The sequence below is a fragment of the Nelusetta ayraudi genome, unplaced genomic scaffold (genome assembly GCF_046127955.1).
Source record: "Nelusetta ayraudi isolate G7.1 ecotype Tasmania unplaced genomic scaffold, CSIRO-AGI_Nayr_v1 ptg000006l, whole genome shotgun sequence".
NCBI classification, from domain to species: Eukaryota; Metazoa; Chordata; class Actinopteri; order Tetraodontiformes; family Monacanthidae; genus Nelusetta; species Nelusetta ayraudi.
This window is the reverse complement of record NW_027466056.1, coordinates 4603911-4625284: the sequence shown is the minus strand read 5'-3', so window position 1 is coordinate 4625284 and position 21374 is coordinate 4603911. Positions and strand designations below refer to the sequence as shown.

The following is a 21374-nucleotide window of genomic DNA, read 5'->3' as shown; positions in this document are numbered from 1 at the left end:
TTTTTGTTGGTTGGTCGGCCGTTAGAAACGGGGGAGAGGGTGGGGTGGGGGGCCGGGGGGGCGGGGGGGGGCAGTCCTGCAACCCTTCAAAGTGCTGGAATCAGACAGTCGGGTACAGCTGTTGTCTTGAAACGGCAGATACATGCAGGGTTATTCAAAAACAATGAACCCATTTGGCGACGCCTCGGTTCACTCCTCCACCATCAGTAGTGACCATTTGAAATGAGAGGTTTTTCGGAGTCAATGCTCCGCCGCTACCCGCCAAACCTCAATGGCCTTGAGCAGCGAAGAACAGCGGCGAATAACAATCAGCTCGGTGGATCGTGACACGCCGACGCTCGTCTGGGAGGAATTTCGTCCGTGCTGCAGGCGGAGGCTGCGTTGAACACGTTGGAAATGAAAGTTGACCGTGAGCGGGATACTTGCGACTTGGCTGGAGTTTTCAATTGCTTTTACCCAATGTTAAAATATTACGTAAGGAATTTGTTCATTCTTTTTGAATAACTCTGTGCATTGCTTAAAAAGAAAATCGACAACCGCGTCCTCGCACACACAAAAAAAGCTCAATTTCTCGTAATAAATAAAGAAATAAAGAAATAAGTGAAGAAAATTTGGGGGATTATGTGGATGCGGCCACGCCTTTCACCACCGGCTCCCGGTTGAGGTACGTGGCCCAGTAGACCAGGTTGAAGGTGCCGAAGAGGACGGGGAAAACGATGCGGGACATCTTGTCGATCTTGCTCACGCTGTTGTACGTCTTCTTGGGGTCGGCCAGGCGGGCTGCCGCCGCCGCCGCCGCCGCCGCTGCCGCCGCCGACTCGGGGCCGCGTAGCTGCGCCGACGCGCCGTGGTTGGAGATGGTGGCAACCGACACGTCCTTGGTGAGGTTGGGCGTGTAGTTGACGCCCGCCGCGCACACGTTGTTGGACTTCTTGGAGAGCGGCATGTGGTCGCGTTTCTGCAGGGGGTGGTGGTCGGGGAGGGGTGGGGAGGTAAAGGGGTGAAGGGATAAAATGGAGGCAAAGTTTACTCAAAATTCAAGAAAGCAAAAAAAAAAAAAACGTTAACGGTGGGATGGCGTGACGGACATTTTGGTTTGTAAAAAAATGTATTAAAATGATTGTGACTTTTATTGTGAGTCATGTTGGGGGTCCAGGGCAGGGGCTCCATGCGCCGCCAAGCAGCGTTAGCATCTGTCCGGGGAGCCCTTTGGCAAACCAACACACGCAATGTTACATACAATATGAAAAGAAACTAGGGCTGCAACGATTAGTTGACGCAATCGATTACGCTGACGACGTAAATTCGTCAACGCGTGGTGTTATTGTAATTGTAAACTGCTGAACGAGCGGACTCCGGCCGCAACGTGCTCGTTTGTAGCTGCAGTGCAGTGCTGAGCGCTGAGGGTGGCAGTGTTGCGTGTTGTTTACATCCTGCAAAAACAGAGAAGAAGAACGTCTTCTTCTCTGAAAATCGAAAACTCTGACCCAAAGTTTCTAAAGTTCAGGAATATTTCATAGAAAACGAAGCGGCGAAACCCTGTGACTCTCACCAGCCTATGACGCAAGTACATAATACCGTTTTTCGCACGTCGGAAAATCATGGAACAAGCTTGTGAGCGATAGTTCTCTGAGGTAAATGCGTACTTTAAGGCAGTAATTAGTGAATCACAGCCCCTGTCAATACTACAGTAGTGTTTATACTGAATTGTAAAACTCTTTCGCTGATCAACTGTGTTATTTACCGCATATCAATTTGATATTTAAGTTGTAAGAAATTTGTTTACGGTATTTAACTGTGATAAACATTGCATATAACCTTTAAATCGTGAATGAATATGCCTATGATATTTTACGTTGAAAAATATAACAACTATGTCACTGATAAATGCTTTGTGTGTCATTATATATTTGTTTAAAAACACATGCTGTCAGTGTACAAGAAGATTTAAGCAAGTCAGGTTAAACAGAAGTCCAAAATAGGTGGTAAAAATAAAGAAGATAATCGTGACTAATCGAAAAAATAATCGCTAGATTAGTCGACAACAAAAATAATCATTAGTTGCAGCCCTAAAAGAAACATCAACTTTTAGAATGTTTTTTTTTTCTACTTTTATTTCTATATGTTATTGCTGCTTGGAAGGCAGAAATGATATTGAAATTATTGATCCAACACGCAGCCAATCGCACTCAAGCGCTACCAGGTGCGGGTCCAAGGAGTACCTTAGGGTGCTGCGCCTCCAGCGCCTTTTTGCCGTCCCAGGCCCAGCTCCTCTTGGTGAAGTAGTTGACGGTGGCGAACTCGATGAGCGCTGAGAAGACGAAGGCGTAGCAGACGGCGATGAACCAGTCCATGGCGGTGGCATAGGCCACCTTAGGCAGCGAGTTCCTGGCACTGATGCTGAGGGTAGTCATGGTCAGCACTGTAGTCACGCCTTGGGGAGGACGTGGGGGTGCAGACAAGAGATTGTTCCATTCTATTCCGATTGTCGCTCGGAAACGGGTAGAAAAAAATGTTGCCAATATAATGAATGAACGAGCTCACCAAAGACGGTCCTGGCGGGGACGGACTCCCGGTTGAGCCAGAAGGATACCTGGGACAGGATCACCGTCATGAAGCAGGGCATGTAGGTCTGGATGACAAAGTACCCAATCTTCCTCTTCAGGTAGAAGTGGGCCATCATCACCGTGTACTGCCCTGGAGGAAAGGGGCAGATAATAATGTGGGACAGTTTTAGTAAATAAATGAATAAATAATCACGGCAGTTTCAGCAGTCGTACGACAACGTCCCCATTCTTTTCAGATTTTACGTCAAGCAGGATCACCAGGAAACAGCGACCAACAGCGACGTTGCCAGCAGTACCTATTTTCACCACTAGATGCCGCCAAATCGCATGCGCTGGACGTTATACGAAAAAGCTGAAAAAAAATATTCAAGACAAAACAAAAAAGAATCTTGTGGGATAGGATTCCAATTGTTTTTCACCTTTCTTCCCAAAAGTGCCCCTTTTAAATTAATTTTTATTGTTCATTTTATTATTATGAGTTACTTGAACTGCCTTTTTCGTCCTCTCCTTGTTGCTTATTGCCACAATAGTTAAGAAAAAGCAGTTTGTGACAGTCGTCCATGAAAGAAAAAAAACCCTGTGCTTATACTTTGCACATTGAGGCACATGTAGGCAAGCTGCACTCTCTCGCCCGTTCTCTCTCTCTCTCTCTCTCACACGCACACACACACACACACACACACACACACACACACACACACACACACACACACACACACACAGTAATACACAAGGCTTTCTCCAGGCAAAATCGGATTTTTCAACCTCCCTAATCCCTGGTTACAATCTGCATCCTGCCATCAGTGAGGGAAAGAGCGCGTGCGTGTGAGTGTGCATGTGTGTGTGTGTGTATAGGCCCGTGCGCGTTAAGGCTTCCTGTCCCGGGATCCTCTCAAAGATCTAAGCCCCACCCACTCCCTCCCTCCTCCCCCCTCGCCAGTGCAGGCGCTCACTCACTGTGACACACATGAAGCATGATCTGTAACTGCTGACGGCTACTGCACACAAACACACACACACACCAACACACTAACACGAACAGACACACACACATAGCGCGTGCCGCAGGATACCCTTTAAGGCAGGTGGGGGGTCGCTAGCTGCCGCTAAACACTGGTGGAATGGAGGGGGGCTGACCGTGCGTACACACTTTTTTTCCTGATGTATTTTTTTTTAACACATTTTCGAGGATGACTACGGAAAGCTCTTGACGGGACTTGGGAACGGTGTGGAACAGGATGAAGGATCCGTTTGGGACAAACTCGGAGTAACTTAAAAAGTAGGAGGAACCTGTTTTTGGCCGACCGCGCCACACTTCTCCGCACCGACGCCCCCCTGGGGCCATGCCTCTGCCAGGCTACCCGGGACGCCGGTAAGGTTTTGGTATTTCACCCCCTACTCCCATCACTCTGGGCCCCTCGGTCGGCCTCATGACCCCGGCCCGCCGGGCTCGTAGCGACCGTGCCGACTCCAGGCAGTGCCGGCCCCACCCCCGCCCTTGATGCATGGAGGATCCCGACGGGACCGGGGCTGCCGGACTTATGGGGAGGAGGGCGCTCCTCTGGTGGACCTTGCTGCTCGTCCTCCAGGGCCTGGTGCTGCACGACGTGCGGGCGGAGCTGCCGTTCATGCCGGGCAACAACGCCGCCATGATGGTCAACTGGTGAGTACCACAGGGCTCGGCTCCTTTTTTGAGAAGTGGTCGGCTATCCTTAGGTCCTGCCGAACCATATTAAAGAAGGCGTGGGCGAAGCGACTCTGGAGTAATCTCCTCTTTCCACGTTCAGAAACGGCTGTCTAAGATTAGATGTGCTAATTCTAGCCCTGATGTCACATGACACAAACCGATATTCACCACAATACACCGTACATGACATTTATTGGAGTGGAGTAAAACTGACTGAATACCCCAATAGCAACGAATGTCTGTCTATCTTTGGGTCACTGTTGGGGTTGTGGTCAGTCTTTAGGGTCCACATCTCCGAATAGCCAATATGTCGGAAGTTTTTACCAGTTTTTTAGATGTTGTGTTCTGAAACGTCAATGAGGGGGGACGTACTGCATCATGGCATTGGTATTCAGGTCACTGTCAGGTGACCTGTGAGGTACCCAGGTGTAGATGGCCCGTCGCGCTTCTTCCGCTATCAGGGTCAGTCCGTCTAAGCTGCACTTGGTGAGGAAGGCGGGGTTTACACCGTGGACAATAAGTCACAAGTTTATCACCAGGTCACAACGAGAACCCGAACCTGCCCAACGTGCAGGCCTTTGGAACGGTGGGAGGGACTGAACCCACAAACCTCCATTGCAGGGCACCGCTGTGCTGCCAGTTGGCCGGTATTTCAGCATTCTTTGGATTTTTGGACGGGTAAAGCGTCAAAACTTTTCTCTTGTTAAGGCCACACAAACAGCAGCAGGAAGTTGAAGCTTTGAGCAACAAAAGTGACTAAAGCAAGACCAGACAACCATTGGTGAGATGCTGTTTTTCAATTAATAGACGCTCCTCCACTTAACAGAGACTTCAGAGAACAGCAGGAGAGACTTCAGGTGGCTCAAGAACGAGAGACGAGGAATTTGATTCCCTTTGGCACAAACGTTGCTATTTGTGGGAAAGCTACTGCGTTATTGCTGACAAATGACTCTGTTGTTTGGCGGTGGCACCGGTACGCCTCTGGGGGAAATCCTCTAAATGTCAAGCACGATTGAATTCCATGACCGGACATGCAAAGTTAGCCAGGTAGCAAGTGGGCACTGTTCCATTTTGGGCAAATCGGTATTCACGGTGTGAATTTTGCAAAGTTTTTAAACAAGTGATTCTGAAAGTAAATTAACCCAGTGGACTCAGCGTGACCCCTGAGCTCAAACCCATCAGGCATCTCCACCACCAATTTGGAGGGTTTCCAGAACTGGAGGCTCCAAGCTGCATGAGTGATGATGCGCCGTCTCTGGAGCCCCAGACAGATGGTACGGCTGAGATAATGTGAGGGATTTCCATCGTCAAATGGCGCTTCTGCCGACTGAGGACAAACAAGGTGAAGTCGGGCTGAACCGCAGTGAATGGAAAATGCAACACGCGTTCCTGGCTGGTGACTGCCCATAAAAGTTTGCATTCGAAAGAAATCGTTCATATGAAAAATATTTTTTCGATAAAACAGCAGGAAATCAGAAGCAATTTCTGTATTTTATTGCTATTCACAGTCACAGGTGCTCAGTTATTCCAAATGTGTCCAAATTACATTTTTAGATGAGGTCGCAACAGAAAACTAAAGATGTATTCAGACGGGTTTTGAGTCTAGGCAGCCTGTGAAGATTTGGACAGTGGGGGTGGGTTCCATTCCAACTCCAAAGTCTGATTCCCCAGTTCGCCGGCGGGATAAAAAAGAAGTTAGTATTAGCTAGCAGCGCTAACCCCACCAAGCTTAGCCTTCCACCTTGCTTTGCTAACTTGCCAGCAAATCAGAACTCTGAGAGAGTGAGATTAATATCGTCCAGGTCTTGAGAATCTCATGCACCATTATCAGCCACCCATCGTAGTATCTGAGGAGAAGTCAATTATTCACACAGCTGGGAAGCGTGACTCCAGAAAGAGAAATTTGTATCTGTAATTAATTACATGTTCCTAGATTCAATTTGACAAAGGGTACGTTTTTTGAGGTTTAAAATTGTGAATACGTTGTGGTATTTAAGGATGTTATGATTAAAAAAAGAGAGTAAAAAAAAAAGAAAAATCAAATCATCCATTCAGCCTGTTTTTTTTTATTTTTTTTTTAAAATAAACTAACCAACAGCTGGCGTGCATACCAAAACACGCAAGCATCCATCCCGGGCAGCCGCATAGTCACTCAACCAATGAACTCTTTAACCCTTTGCCTAAACCACTCAGTCGGCCATGAAAAGCAATGTTTCCCTCTCGCGTGAAAAAAAGAAAGAAAGAAAACAGGGTGGTGGAAGGGGGTAGTGGTGGGGAGAGTGTGTGTGTGTGTGTGGGGGGGGGGGATCCACACTCTCAATAATGATTCTCTTAGAAACTGGATGGAAGTGTATTACAGTTTCATTTTACATAAGAGTATTAAGCAGATGCCTTTCAGCCTCCCCCCCACCCCCACGTGTCAGAGTCCCACTGTCCAATCACAGACATGCAGAAGGGGACACTTGTTTATTGGAGACAACAAACTATTTCCACTATTTCTTCTTCTTCTTATCATTATTATTCTTAACATTATTATCACTCATTGATTCCTACAGTCAAATCAACACGTCTGATATCCCATAATTCCTCAGGTACACTGGATCAATTCGAGGGTTTTGTTTTTCTTATCATTGTGAAGACGTGAGGTTCTTGCTGCGATAAAAAAAAGGAAGCAAACAATATAATTATAATAATGACAATAAAAAAAAAGCAACAGGGCTGGGTACGACCAGGGAACGCCGAGCAACCAGCCAACCAATCCTGGGCTGATCTATGATGTCATCTTCTTATGCAAAAGCCGCTGGGCGGTTGTTGGATGGGCGGTGTGGGTGAGTGTGTGTGTGTGTGTGTGAACGGGGGTGAGGGGGGAGGATTAACCCTAGCTCTCAGGACTCTGTGGAGCCGTGTGTGTGTGTGTGTGTGTGTGTGTGTGTGTGTGTGCGCGTGCACGCCGGCGGCTCATGCGAGGATAAGTGTTGTTTGACAGAGCCGTCCGGGCCTGTAGACAGCTGGTTGTGTGAGGCGATAGTGCCACTCTCCTCCAACAGCACTCGCCCGCTCGGCCACTCTGATCTCTTGATGTTTCCCCACATTTACCCCCCGCCACCGCCACCCCCTTGCAGAGTTTATCTTTTCTAATCTAGAATTAGTTACATCACGTCATGCGCATCAAATGCTGTATGAATCTGCCCGAGGAAGGTCTGGAAGGAAGCTTGAGGCTGAGAGATGCAGCTGGGGGGGGGAGTTAGCCGTGGCGAGGGTGGATGGGGGGGGGGGTTTGTTTATTTGGAGAAACAGGAGGGCAGGTGTGCGGCAGCTGGGGCTGAACAAAATCAGAAATTTGTTGGGCGTTCGCCTCGTAAAGCAATTACCTGTTTGGACGGAACCGGTCTGAAAACGGCGGTGGGGGATGACAAAGACAAACGAGGCAGGTGACGAATGAGTCGGGGAGGCGAGGGGGAGGTTGGAATCTATCAGTATCAGGAAGTTGATAGGAAAAAAAAGATTAAAAAGCAGTTTCATGCTGAATAGAGAGCAAACTTTAGACGTTACCACCCCAGAAACATGAGCCAGTAAGAAGATAGTGGTTGGGCCAACTGCAGGCGTTAGAGCAGGCGTAGGCAAATTATGGCCCAGGGACCATATGCGGCCCGTTAAGCTTTTTAATCCGGCCCACGAGCTTGAAGAAATTATATTAATAGTAAGTAAGTGATAAAAAATAGCTGTATTTCCTACATTTTCTGTGTTTTAAGAGTCATTTCAATTCTGTGGGGCTTCAAAAACAGATATCACGTAACTCTTTTGTTTGTTTTTAATTGACATTAAAACACGTTTTCTACGCATCCCATGATATATTTTTTCTCCAATGAGGTGGGTCACCATTACACTCCATCCACCTGCTGCTGCTCTGGCCCCCACTGTCAAATTTAAGAACCCACCCCTGTGTTAGAAGCTAGCAAGCTAGCTAGCTAGCCGAGCCGTGCAACACTAGCTGCGTTTCCACCACCCCTAGAATTGCGCAAAACCTAAATATCGCAATAAAAAACTGGTGATGGAAACACCTAGACTTGGAGAAGCCTCACAAATATTGCTGAAAGGTTCTGATGCTCTCATGAGGTGTTTTTTTCTTAAGATCTATCCATATTGAGGTATATCGCAAACACTTTTTTTTTCACATTTACATGTCACCGGACGTGACGTACGGGGTCACGTTACCAGTTTTCCTCAAGTGAAAATGGCGCATTTTGTTTGGACAGAGGAGGAGACGGAATTTTTTTTTTTACAAGTAATCAAAGAGAAAAATATAACAAACATTCTTGACAGCAAACAAACGTAAACAAACGCAAATGTAATTCTCAAAGAATCTCATGTGACAAGATCTGTTATGCGCTTCACACCATTCAATGGAAATACCTGCAAATGGCAATTGTACTTTGTCGAAATTTTAGAAATATTGCTTTTATTTTGCGAACAGACAGACAGACACACACACACCTCTGCTGGTGTTGATGTCCTCCGTACCGGCCGTCTGCCCGATCAGGTGGTACTGGTTGAGGCGGGAGCCGTCCTCGGCAACCACCACCGACTTTGCTGCGCCTTTGGTCCAAATGTAGACCACCTCCGACATCGGGTAGGCGTCTGCGCAGCGGGAGGGAGGAGGGGAGAGACGAGGAGAGGGGAGAGTTTCAACTTGGACATTTTCGTTCAAGCGTCTGAAATCAGGAAACTCGGGGCGGACGCCCATCTGCTTGTCTGTTTATCTGAGCGGGTGCGAGCGGAGATTCTCGCACTTTGTGATTAGACTGCGAGCTTAAGGCCAAAAGTCCAGTTTTGCTGGCATGCAATGTGTGTGTTTGCGTGTCTCTAAGTGTATTTTGGTCTAAACCACTAAACCACACTTGAGGGTCAGAGGTTAAACCCCCCCCTCCCTCCGACCACCACCAACCTTCTCTTCAGCCCACTCTGGTCAGCAGTAAACAGACCGTCAGTCAGATTAACTGTACTGTGTTGCATCATGCTTGTCAAAATCAAACGAAACAAACAAAAAAAAAGAACTTGGAAATATAAAAATCTCTTGGACTATTTTTATGGTAATCACAATAAATCCAGCGTGTAGCAGCGACAGCGGCTACCTATTTGTCGGTCATGTCAACTTACGGAAGATTTGGGGAAACACTGGTGGAGAAAACTAGAGCACAGGGGATTTTTTTTTATTTATTTATTTTTTTTTATGTTTGATGAATATTTCAATCAAAACTTCAAATTATTATCATTACCTGCCTTTTCGAACTGGTCGCAATCTAAGTCCAAGCAATCCAAATATTGATCACATCAATTCCTAAAATTGGTTTTAGTATGAAGTTGACAGCAGCGATATGGGATCGATGCTTGCTCTTTATTTGGTCAAAGAATTGCATATTTTGACAAAACAAGACGGGCAGTTTCACAAATCTGCTTTGTCTAGAATGGATTGTAATGGGTGTAAAAGATCCAATTACAGCCATTAAATACCTACGGCCGAAGGAGCAGCCGAGGCCGAGCCTCGAGTCGACCTTTTCTGCCTCGGCTGAACAAAACGTTAGGCCGAGCTGACTCAGCTACTGGATGGCGGCGGTGAACAAAGCAGGACAGCGTTTAAATTTGGCCGCTGCTGGGGCCAAAAGGCTGGGACCTTAATTGTTGGGTACTCTGACTTGCAGAGGGAGATTATTCGCAAATTTCATTAGGGTGGAGGAGGAGGGTGGAGGAAGAGCTAAAGGCTTTGGCAGCCAAAACACTACGCCTGTGCCAACGCTGAGGACGGTTCACACTTTACCGCCGCTGTGCTCCCGTCTTAATGTGCGAGGTGTCAAGAAACTACTGCGGTCAACCTTCAACCTTGCTGGTAGGTTGTACAAAAAACACTTTTAAGGTCTCCAGGGCAACATAAAAAAAGTTGAATTTAGCTACCTGCAGAAACTGAAGCTCTGTCAGACCACAGAAAACAAAGAAAGAACACAACGGTACATTTTCGTGCGTCTCAATTGGAACTATTTCACAGCCAGCTCGGCTAACTCCGTCGCACAGAGGGACGTTACACCAAGTTTTTCAGCTCGTGGCGCAGTGCGATAAAGGTCAGTGGCTAAATGAGGCAGCAGGACGCGAAAGCCAAAGAAAGGGGGGGGATTAGACGACCTTTAGCTGGACCTGCTGTACTGTTCCTGTCATACATGCGGCCCAGGACGGGGATTATAACTTTGACACACGAAATATTGGTACGAGGGAGAAAGAACAAATCAGATTGATGTCAGGACACGTTTAATACCTCGCTGCGGTTTTCTTCCACTTGAGTTTGAGGTCAGTTTTGTATACAATTCTGCAAGCTTGTTGAAAGAAAATCCACGGCAGAAGTGGTTGATGTTGGGGGAAAAAAAAGGTTAGTGGTAAAGTCACGCTAACAATGGATGCTAATGATAGCCAGGCTTGTTGTGCCATGTGACATGTTAAGATTTATTTTTAATTTCTGTGTTTAATCAGATGTGAAAAGGTGGCAGGGTTAAGTTAGGGCAGCTGGACTTCTGGAGTCCAGTTGCCCTAATTTAACCATGCCACCTGAAGACGACCTGGATGACTGAGAACCTTCACAGACATATGTGAAAAGGTGCAATGCGTCAAGTGACCTGAGAAAGAATTAGAACGATGCCGTCACAATAACAAATCTTAACAACAAAAACATAATTTGTTTAGCACTTTTTTCCCAGCGAATGAGAGATTTAGTGGCTTTTCTTTTTTTGTAAATGCCAGCGGGATTAATTTTGCCCATTTTTCATTACACCGGATGCTGTTCCTTTCACCCCCCCCCCCCCCCGCCCCCCTTGTTCCCCATTCCCCCCACTGATGATCATAGTAAACACCGGATAAAGTCAAATTTGTGCGTTGTCACAGATTACTGGGCTAAACGTTTGTATGTTGATTCTTAGAAAATGGATTGCGGCCTCGTTTGCTGGTACTTTAACTTTATTCAGTAATAGATGGCGACTCCGGGCTTTAGAATAAACCCACCCCGCGGTGCCATCTGAGGACAGAAGCTATCAGGCGGTCCGACGTGCGGCCGGGCCGCTCGTAGCGACGTGTAGTGGCATTAGCTTCCACGGAGCCGCAGAAGAAAAGCCCAGGTTATTTATTCCCCCTGGCGCTAGAATGCAGCGAGGTCGCCGGCACGTCATCCTTCTGGCGCTCTTGCACCTCTCGGCCGGGGATCACCAGCCCAGTGCAGGCAGGTGAGTGTTTTATTTTTTTCTTTTGCGAGGGACGCCACGGCTTTAATTGGATTGCTCTCAAAAGTGCTTCGACGCGTCCGACAGAAATCTGGGGATAATCGGCCTTTGATCCCCGCCATCCCTCCCTCTCCCTCCCTGAGGAGGAGCGCCGCTCGTCCAGATTTCTCTTTAAGTCGTCGACCCCGGGATAGCCCAGGGCTATTTATACACATCCCCTCAGCGGTGGGACGGGGTGGGTAGGAATAGGGAGCCCCCACCCCCATTGCCAGGACTAATTAATTTCTCAAGGCAGCGGATGCCCGTAATCTGCTGCTGATCTATCTTCAGGGCCTCTTAGGAGGTATTTGCACGCACTGCTGAACTGACGCTTGGCTTGACCCCGGCTGCCCTCCGGGATGCCCTCCCATCATTTATTCATAGGTGCAAATGCAAAACAACTTGGGTGCGTTTGTGCACGTTAAATAATGCCGTGTGCTCAATAACCCCCCTGGTGATTCAGTGTGCAAGATTCTTGGCGGGAGGCTGTAAACAGAGGGCTAAACACGCTGTTTTCCTAGAGCCCTGGAGAGTTGTTTGGATACATGGCAGTGCTGGTAGCATAAACGGCTACACTGTAGAACCCTTTTAATTTTTTTTTTTATCCACAGTGATCGCGCACCGAATGGAGGCACTGTTTTTTTTTGGTCTAAAAAAAATACGCAGGAAGTCGGCGTTCAACAGCAGGTATCTGTGCGACTCACAGCTGCCAAACTTGAGCGGGCAGGCGTGCGCGTCCATGGGGAAGTCCTCCAACTGCATGGGGCACTCGGCGGAGATGGTCAGCCTGGTGCGAGACAATATTCAATTTAATTAGTCCCATTGTTTGCAACTCATTATGTTACATGATATGATACGATAGTACATTGTATTGTCTTAACACTTCAAACGCCCTCATCTGTACTGGCCACTTTTTAAGAGCTTGTATTTCACTTCCAACGTTTGAAAATAGTTTTTTTTTGACACTTATTCCTCGAAATGCACTATCATGACGGCTTCTGCCACACCAACATTTCACTGGTGTGTAACGTGACGTGACAAATAAAATCTTTGAATCTTGAGAGAAGAGGGGCTTGCGCCTCTTGTTTGCTTTTGTGCGCAACACATTGTAGTGGATACAGGATGCAGGGCAATCGTGGCAGTACAGTATCGACACAATAACAGCCACTGAGGTCAGCAGTTCCACAGGCTCTTCTTTCCTTTTTCTTTCACTTTTTTTTTTTAGCAGCTGCAGAGGTAGAAAAAAGACGGGCTAGACAGAAACAGGCAGTGATATCTTTAAGAATATGTCACTCCCAAAGCCACCAGGTCTCCAAAGTGGAGGAAGTGCAACCTACCCGGTATTGTAATGGGCAACACTGCCCCCAGGTGGCCACAGGGAGGAACTCTTATTTTGTTCTGGGAGCCGGGCTCGTGCTGCAAAAATGTCAATTCTGGTTGCTCCTCTCACTATCACTCCCATTTGTCCAATTTAAAATTATCGCGGGAATCGGCACCTTAATGACATCACAAGGGGCACAGAAACCTTTATAAGGGTCAGGGGCGACACCTCCTGTGTTTTCTGTCCACCTCTAAACGTGCTGAAGGCCCAGCTAAAATAAATAAATAAAATAAAATAAAAAATCCAGCTGCAAACAGAGGGCTAAGTATGCAACTTTCTGGAATAAAAGGCATATCCTTTCTACATCCAGCTGTTCGCTAGGTGATGAAAAAAAGTCACTTTTTTTTTGTTAACATAATGTGCTGGACGTGTGAACGACACAGAGCTGCACAATTAACTTCCTGCTCTGAGTTGTTGGGACATCGGCGTGTATTAAGAAGGAACAAGGAGAGGTTTCGCCGCCCTTTGTGACAAGGGTCCGCGGTGGACGGCATGAAAAACCAAGCAGGCCAAAGGAAAAGAAAAAGTCTTTCTTTGACACAGTGTTTGTTAGAAAACATCGGCAAAGTGGATTTTGCGTCATTTTGGGCCTTGAAAAGCAGGGGGAAAAGCCCGGACTGAAACAGTCCTGGAACTCCTCGAGTCTGGAGGAAGTGTCGAGCTGCCCCGACTGCATATTTCTGGGGAACCTGCAGCCATTTTTAGACAACTGTGCAGCGAGCCCTTTCATGCGCGAGAACCTTTTTCCCCCAGTCGGCTATAAATACATGTTGTGCATGGATTTCCATATGATTACCCATATGGAAATGACCGCTCGCACGTTCGCTCGCGCGCACGTTCGCTCGCTGGCTAAGCCCCGAGGTCAGAGTTGAGCGTGTCGCTACAAGTGATTACATCGGGAGAGTGGTGCTTCGAGGGGGTGGGGTTGGGGTGTGTGAAGCCGTGCGCACGCTCAGGCCCTTTGTCACGCGCTGCGCACGTCTTAGGGAGTACGTGTGCGTGTGTGTGCGCCACGGCTGTTGCAGCTGCGTTGCGGATAATCCCCCCCCCGCTTCGCCGTTGTTACCCACCCCACCCTCGGCGGGCGTCACCCGGTATCAGATAGAGTGCTCTCATCCGCCCCGCAGCCGCTCTCTTAAGTCCCGCGCGGCAACTCCCGAGGATCACCCGCCGCGCGGCCGCATTATTCTAATTCTCCGGGCGCGACGCCTCCCAGGCCAACTGCTCCGTTCGCCGGACGAGGTCACTTCCTGTTCCTTCTGCGGCCGTTCGCCTTCGGATGCGGCCCGCCATCTGTCTGCTGGAAGGAGCCCCACCACCCCAATTCTTTTTTTTTTTTAGGGAAAGGGGCCGTCGCTGCCAAAAAAAAAAGGAAAAAAAAGAAGAAGAGGGGAGTTCACGGCGAGAGCTGCTCTTCATTATGGATGATCTCCCTCTGCTGCATTTTCTCAAGAATCGACTTTGGTTCAGAAATGGCAAAGGCAAACTGCTTCTTTTACTTTTAAGTTTGAGCCTGCGGTGGTCTTGGCTGGTTTAAACCACCTCTAATTGGCCACAAGGTGTCACTGTTCGCCCAAAGTAAGGAAAGGAAAGGAAAGGAAAGGAAAATTTTATTTCTCCCCCTTCCCTGTAATTCTGAGCTGAGCCTTGTGTAACTGTTGGCCTTGCTGGGTGTTCCCCCTCCCCCCTTCTTCTCTCCTCTCTCTCTTTCGCTCTTTCCTATCCATTTGAATGTGCTCTCGGACGCCTCGCGCTAATTAAAAGTTGCGGCGTGGATGAGCGCCTGGGCTTTTTAATTCTCAAGAGAAACGTTGAGGAGCGACACTGGCATCGAAACGCTCGGAACCTTGACTCTGTCGGGCGCGCTTCGAAATTAGTGGAATGCTGGGGGCCGCCTGGCAACCTTGTGTTCATAGGTGCTTGTGTTCATAGGAGGAAAAAAAACAATTTTCAAAAATGAATCAAAGTTAGAAAAGTGAGTCCGGCTCGCGGCCACCGACCTCATGGTGTAGAGCAGCGTGCCGTCGTCCTGCAGCCTCAGCAGCTTGTTGGGCGTGGTCATGTTGTGGGCAATGGACTTCTTGCCGTTGAGGAAGAAGGTGTCGGGCGTCCAGATCTTGCTGGCCAGCAGGTTGTTGAGTGGCAGCCGGACCATGGGGCCCTTGAAGCACAGGCGCTCATCCTTCCAGCTCTGGCGGAAGAACACGTCGATGGTGTACTCCTGGGAATGTAAAGGGGGGGAGGTCAGCGGTGTTCACCGTCGAAAGAGAGGAAGAGAAGGGGAAGGAGGAGGATGAGGAGGAGTGGGGCTGGACGCAAGCCGACCTTCCTCCACTAGGGGCAGAAGGGTTGCCGTCACGGCTAGTCAGCTTTGCCTGAGAATTTTCTTCCGGCTGCTGAGAAAATAAATATTGAAAGCTGCTTTCACTCGGTCGAAACTCTGTGCAATCCGAGTGCAACTTTGACAATTTGGCTGCATTATTTATACGTTATGATCTATTTCCAAAGAGAAAAAAGAAGGAAAAGTGTTTCTCCAGCTTCTCTGAGAACTCCCAGAAAGTCCGAAACCCTCTCCCTGCTCCGCTTCGTTCAACTTCGTTCAAACCATTCAGCGTCGGAGTATTGGCCCCTTTGTGATGTCACTGGGGGCACGGACACCTCATCAATACGCCTCTCCCAGGGCTTGTGGCTGGCAGACATTGAAGGGGGCGTAGCTGACGCTCTTCATTGGCCGACTCATTTTGCATCACGTTACAAACGACCGCAACACCGACCTGATCGCTCGCCAACGCCACAACATCAGGTCTTTCGCTCTGTACGGTAACACTTCTGATCACTTGCCCCTTCATGTCAGCAGAAGACTTATGAACGAGTCGTCCCGCCTCGAGAGCGTCGGAATGCACAAACAAACAAACACGATGTCCTAGTATTGTAGTACTCCAGATTGGCGTTGGTCCCAAGACCAATTTTTAAGGGTCTCATCTCCTCTCTGAGGTATTTTTACTCTGTCTTGTTTCGGACTGAATGGACTTTGGTTCAAAATAGTTGCCAAAAGCAGAAAGATGTTAAAGAAAATTATTAAAAGATACCTTGCTGAAGAGAAATGTTGCTGTTTGATTTAGAAGCAAACTTGAATTAAAAAAACATTGATCATTTTTTGCCACTTTTTTTACCTTTTTCTTTGATATATAAAGTCTTGGTCTTGTCTTGCTTTCGAACCCCAAATGTCTTGGTCTAGTCTCGATCTCGATACTCTCTAGTCTGGACGTCTTGGTCTCGGTTGGTGCAGTCTTGAGTACAACACAACGGGATCCTGTAAAAATTGCGACGCTGCCAAAAAGAACGAGGCGCAATCTTTGGCCCACGACGTCGTCTGGGGTCCGCCGGCAGCGTTCCAATTTGCTGCTGCCACGCCCCTTCCTTCCCCCTCCCGCCCGCCCAATCCGATGTGTGCCAGAAGTGCATCGGGGTGTAATAGAAGACTTAATGAAAGGGGGAGGTTTAATGCGTTTGGCTACCCAGGTGGAACCATATAGATCATGGAAGGAAGAGAGGAAGAAAAAAAGAGAAGAGAGCGGATTTATAAAAGGGATGAGTCACTCCGAAGCGGGCCGGAGTGGGCCGGACGCGGCGCATTAGAACCGTTTTGCGTCACTTTTGCGAGTAAGAAAGAGGAGGAGCTCTTCAAAAGGACGAGTTCCTTCAAAGAAGAGTGACGTTCCCGTTGCTATAAATACCGACAGTCGTCTCAGCTGGGCTTTGTCTTTTTTTTCCGCCCCATCAATCCAAATCCAAGTATTTCCAGGACAAAAATCACTGATACTAATGCCGATTTTTTTTTTAAGATAGAAACGCTTTTAACCCTCAAGATTGCGTTCAGTTCTTTTTTTCTCTCCACTACGAGATTTTCCATCCCTGCCCTGCGACCAATAACAACCACGTGGTCGACATGTGACTCACCATCTCAGTGTCGGACACGGGGCCGAAGCTGGTGACGAAGATGTTGGTCTGGATCTCGGTGACGTTCTCTGTTGAAGGCGGAGACACAGACCGGACAGTTTAAAGGAGAGAAACTGAAAAAAAGAGAACTCAAGTTTAATTGCCCCGATTTCAGACAGTTAATTTGAGGCACGTTCCAGTTAAGTCGCCAAATTGGTTTCCTTCACACTTTCGACTTAGAAACGTGCAACTGGAGGACGTCACTATTGCAAGATTAGAACAGAAGTTTGCTCAAAAGCGTCTCACAGGCTCAACAACTAGTTTATTCCAACTGAGCCGGATGGTTTTGAAAGAGTGACGTGGTGCCTTGACAGAAACTGAAAGGTGAGCTAGTCAGATGATCACCATCACCATCATCATTGTCGTCATTGTTGCTGTGGTCATCTGTTCTTTTTACATATATAAAAAAATAATAGGGGCGAGGCTGCGATTGGTCGTCAGCTCGGTTCTGAACGACGGCCTGAACCTTTATTTTTTTCCTGCCATGTATTTATAGGCCCTCTTTTCAGGGGTAGCAACCGTTACCAGGATGTGAGAGCAAAGCTTTTCACCATGACACATCAGCCACTGTCCATTAAGAAACTTTGAAAAAAAAAACACCTTGTTCCTGCCTGTGATGGGGACAAGTGCTCGTGATACACGGTGAAGAGCAGCGAGTGGACGCTGTATTTGCAAACCTGGCGGAGGATGAAGTGAAGGGAGAGCAACGACAATAATAATAATAATAAAAAAAAAGCTTTCAAGTCAGTGACATGAGAGAAAGAGAGAGAGAGAAAAAAAATCCACCTTTAAATGGTAATTTGTCAGCTCTCAAGGTTATCGCCAGTTGCCATGGAGAGCCGTGGGGAATAAAAAAAAATAAAAAGAAAGGCCGGGCGGCACGGTGAGGTTTCAGGTTGCGGCGCTGACGGCGTGATGAATGCTGCTCCCCGCGTGGCCGCGTGACATTAAGCAGGTGGCCAAGGTGCCGTCGCCGTGCTCCCGCCGCTGACCACCGACGCGTTAATGGAAAGAATGCCGTATTGCACAACGCACAGTTTTTCAAAGAAGCTTTTTGTTTGTTTGTTTCCTCGCTTGAAAAACCATCAGCTCAAACATGGTCGGTGTCTCAAGCTCCGTTCAGCCCGGTCGATTTTAACAGGCTAGAGCAGGGCTGGGCAAAACCTTTTGACTGGTGGGGCCACAGTGGGTTCTGAAAATTGACAGAGGGGACCGGAGCAGCAGCAGATGGATGGAGTGTTTTGGTGACACCTCATAGGAGGAAAATAATATATCATGGGATATGTAAAAAAAACAAGTGCTTTAATGTCAACTGAAAATGAACAAAAGCTTTACAACAAAATCAATGTCTTAGAAGCCCCCCGATATGCAGCTCTTGATTAAAATGACCATTAAAACACAAAAAAATGTATGTAATACTATTTTATGACTTGTGGTAGGTCATATGGTTCCCTTGCCGTAGTTTGCCCACGCCCTTGCTAGTATGTAGCAGTTCGTAGTTGGTTTTCCACTTTTTCTTTTACCCAGGATTTACGTGGCAAGCTGCATTAGCACGTCTTTGGATTGGATTTTCCTCGCCTGCCTCTTGGATTTCAATGCTAAACTCTCCAGACTCAAGTCGTTTGGCGGTGCTGCTGCCCTCTCGCTGCCAAATTACATGAATAAATAAATAGATAAACAAACAGATAAAACTGGAGCAACAATCGGCCCCCGGCAAACCTCCGAGCCCTGGCCGGAGCCTGTTGTCGTAGCCGTCGAGGAGCCCGTCGAGGATGCGGGTGAAGACTGTGCTGTTGTCGTTGGTCACCGCCTCCTTCTCAGAGGACTGGCAGAGCCTAGGAGGGACGGATGAAAAACAAAATCAACAAAAAAAAAAAGCTACATCAGGGCATGAAGTTGGACCGCAGAGTGTCAAGCGGGTTATTGTCTCATTTCATTTCATTTCTTAAAATACGGAAACATGCTTGCAAAAAACAAAACAGAAACAAATGTGAAGGGTGTAGGGATGAAGTTCATGAATATAGTTCAGAATTTATTTTAATAGTTAATCAATCAAAGAATGCAGGAGACAAAAACAGAAGAAAAGAAAGCATAACCACTGAAAAACGCCCATTTTGGTCCTGTTCCCGTCAATATCCATCCAGTGCACCTGTGTTTGCAATACTTGATGAGCGACGTACATGTATTGATGTACATGGTCTCATCTCTTACCAGCAGCTACTCCAAAGATGAACTCCTTTCACCGATACTGATGTTTTGTGCATGTATGTAAATGCCTGTTTTTTAATGTACCTATTCCCCTGAGATCGTGTTCTTTTTATTGTGATTAATTGCGGGGAGGGAAGGGTGAGGTGTTAATAACAGGCTTGCTGCAGCTGACTGAAAAACATCATTTCAATCCTCTGCATGTGATCGACTCACAGACAAAGAGAGAGTTCCACGTCCCAGAAAAGGGGGAAAATCTTTCTAGGAATGGAGATCTAGACGTGCGATTTTTCAAGGATTGCAATCAGGGTTGAGGAGCGATCGATCTCTTCCAGCCAGACTGGAGCCGTTGACAGATCTGCCTTTGCTCTCTCTCTCTCTTGCTGCCTTCCGTGGGTGCAGGACGGCCGCTCAGGAGAGTCCGTAGCAGCAGAGTGCGGGCTCAGATACGCAATCAATGAGAGGGAGAGTGGGGCAGAGCTGGCCAATAAAAAAAACCCACCGCAGGGAAGACGACCGCGTCGGAACCAGACGTCCAAACTTTGGGGTTTCAATTGGGAGGAATAAAACAAAACAACTAAAAAAACAAAAAACAAAAACACCATGGGGGTGTTTTACTTTGCCGGCCACAAAAAAAAAAGGAGAAAGTTTGACAACTTTACCGATTTTGGCATCCCAGCAGGAGCAGCAGCAAGAGGAGGGGGAGGGGGGACGGGACGAGCCCAGCCATGGCTGATGTCCTGCTGGCGGGGAGGCTTTGGAAAAACTGAAGACAAGAGAAAATCAATAATAATAATGATAATAATAATAATACTACAACTACTACTACTAATAATAATAATTAAAAGCAACATATCCCCCCCCAATCACTGTGGCTGCATCATGTGGCGGGACCTCTGAGGGAGGGAGGCAGGGAGGGAGGCAACTCTTTCCAACCTCACCGTCCCGAGAGCCATAAACAGGGACAAAGCCTCCTGCAGCATGACCCCCCCCCTCTCCCCCCCCCCCCTTCGCTCCTCCTGCCTTCATTGTGCAAAAGCTTCCACTGCCCTTCAATCCAGTGGATTGTTGCCCCCCCATTTCCCCCTCTACTCTACACCTGCCCTTCCCAACACCTACCCCCCACCCCGCCCCCTCCGCCTGGGGGAAAAAAAAAAAAAACAGCACAGAACTACACAAATGATTCTGGTAACACTTTTCCCTGAGCACAGTGTGTGACTATTAAAAAAAAAGGGAAGAAGGGGGTGGGGAGGGTGGTGGTGGTGGTGGTGGTGTGTGTGGGGGGGGTGTAGTACCTGAATGCAGACGATCCACCACCTTGAGTTGTATTTCGGCTCTCTCTGGGCAGGGGACGGGGGACGGGGCAGGGAGAGTCTCTTCCAAGTCACCCTCCTTCCGCGGCAGACGCACTAATCTCGGCTCCGTTCCTCCGGTCTCCAGGACGCCCCTGCCGGCGCCGCGCTCTGCTCTCTCTCGGTCTTCCTCCTAGAGGGCTACGCGACCCCCCGTCTTCTGTTTAGCAGCAGCAGCAACTGCTCCCGCACCCCCCCTCCTCCTCCAGAGGTGTTGCATCGCACGAGCTGCTGGCTGGTGCCTCGGTCTCGTGCCGCAAGTCCCCGCCGGTGTGTGTGTGTGTGTGTGTGTGTGTGTGTGTGTGTGTGTGTGTGTGTGTGTCGGGGGGTTTGCTCCCAATTTCCCTCCGACGTCCTCCGGCCACACTACCGCTTCCGTACGTATACCACAATCGCCCGGTGCCGGTGAGAGGGAGTGAAAGTGCTGCAGCCGAGGCTAATAATTTTTCTAATAGGTGCTCCCCATTGGTGGGTCGGTGATAGGAGGAGGAGGAGGCGGCGCACTGGCAGCGCAGCTCGAGGAGGAAAGGGAGGAGGTGGCCGGGATTGGAAGGGTGCGATGCAGGATTAAGATGGAAAATAAATAAATAAATAAATAAGTACAAATAAATGAATAATAATAAAAATAAATAAAAATAAAAATAAATAAAAAAACTGGAAGGGGACCGAGAGCAGCAGAGCACCCTGCCTCCAAGTCACAAGCCCGTGTTTTACTGCTAACACTTTTCTTTTTCTGTTCGTGTGAGAACTCGCTCGGAACTTTTGAATGTTGCACGACTTTTCATATCGCAACGCGACATTGTCAACTACGTCACGACGAGCGAACAACAACAAACAAACATGCATTACCCCTCCATCAAACAAACAAACCAAGACATTTAAACGTCA

General features: G+C 48.0%; 2 protein-coding genes across 3 annotated transcripts in view; one reads left to right on the top strand and one right to left on the bottom strand.

Moving 5' to 3' along the window:
• Nucleotides 1–61: 61 nt before the first annotated feature.
• Nucleotides 62–21076, bottom strand: LOC142881862 (gamma-aminobutyric acid receptor subunit alpha-5-like). Its single transcript, XM_076016245.1, has 10 exons — nt 20430–21076; nt 19797–19900; nt 18649–18764; nt 16891–16958; nt 14931–15151; nt 12254–12336; nt 8749–8892; nt 2545–2697; nt 2223–2434; nt 62–958 (listed from the first exon to the last, which is right to left on the bottom strand). Exons 2-10 carry the CDS (start codon nt 19862–19864, stop codon nt 620–622), a joined length of 1404 nt encoding a protein of 467 aa, XP_075872360.1. The 5' UTR covers nt 19865–19900; nt 20430–21076; the 3' UTR covers nt 62–619.
• The window catches only part of LOC142881842 (gamma-aminobutyric acid receptor subunit beta-3-like), a 52726-nt gene continuing 34897 nt past the window's right edge, over nt 3546–21374 (top strand). For both annotated transcript variants that reach the window (XM_076016214.1, XM_076016205.1), the window contains exon 1: nt 3546–4230. In XM_076016214.1, coding sequence (XP_075872329.1) covers nt 4073–4230 — 158 coding nt within the window. In that variant the 5' untranslated portion in view covers nt 3546–4072. The remainder of the gene's footprint in view (nt 4231–21374) is intronic.

What these genes read in the sequence shown, in the direction of transcription:
- LOC142881862 (XM_076016245.1), bottom strand. Translation starts at nt 19,864, where the DNA reads ATGGCTGGGCTCGTCCCGTCCCCCCTCCCCCTCCTCTTGCTGCTGCTC. An exon ending in ACGCTGCTCTACACCATGAG is followed by an intron (nt 12,337 to 14,930) that starts GTCGGTGGCCGC and finishes GTCTCGCACCAG; the next exon opens with GCTGACCATCTCCGCCGAGT. An exon ending in TGGAGGCGCAGCACCCTAAG is followed by an intron (nt 959 to 2,222) that starts GTACTCCTTGGA and finishes CACCCCCTGCAG; the next exon opens with AAACGCGACCACATGCCGCT.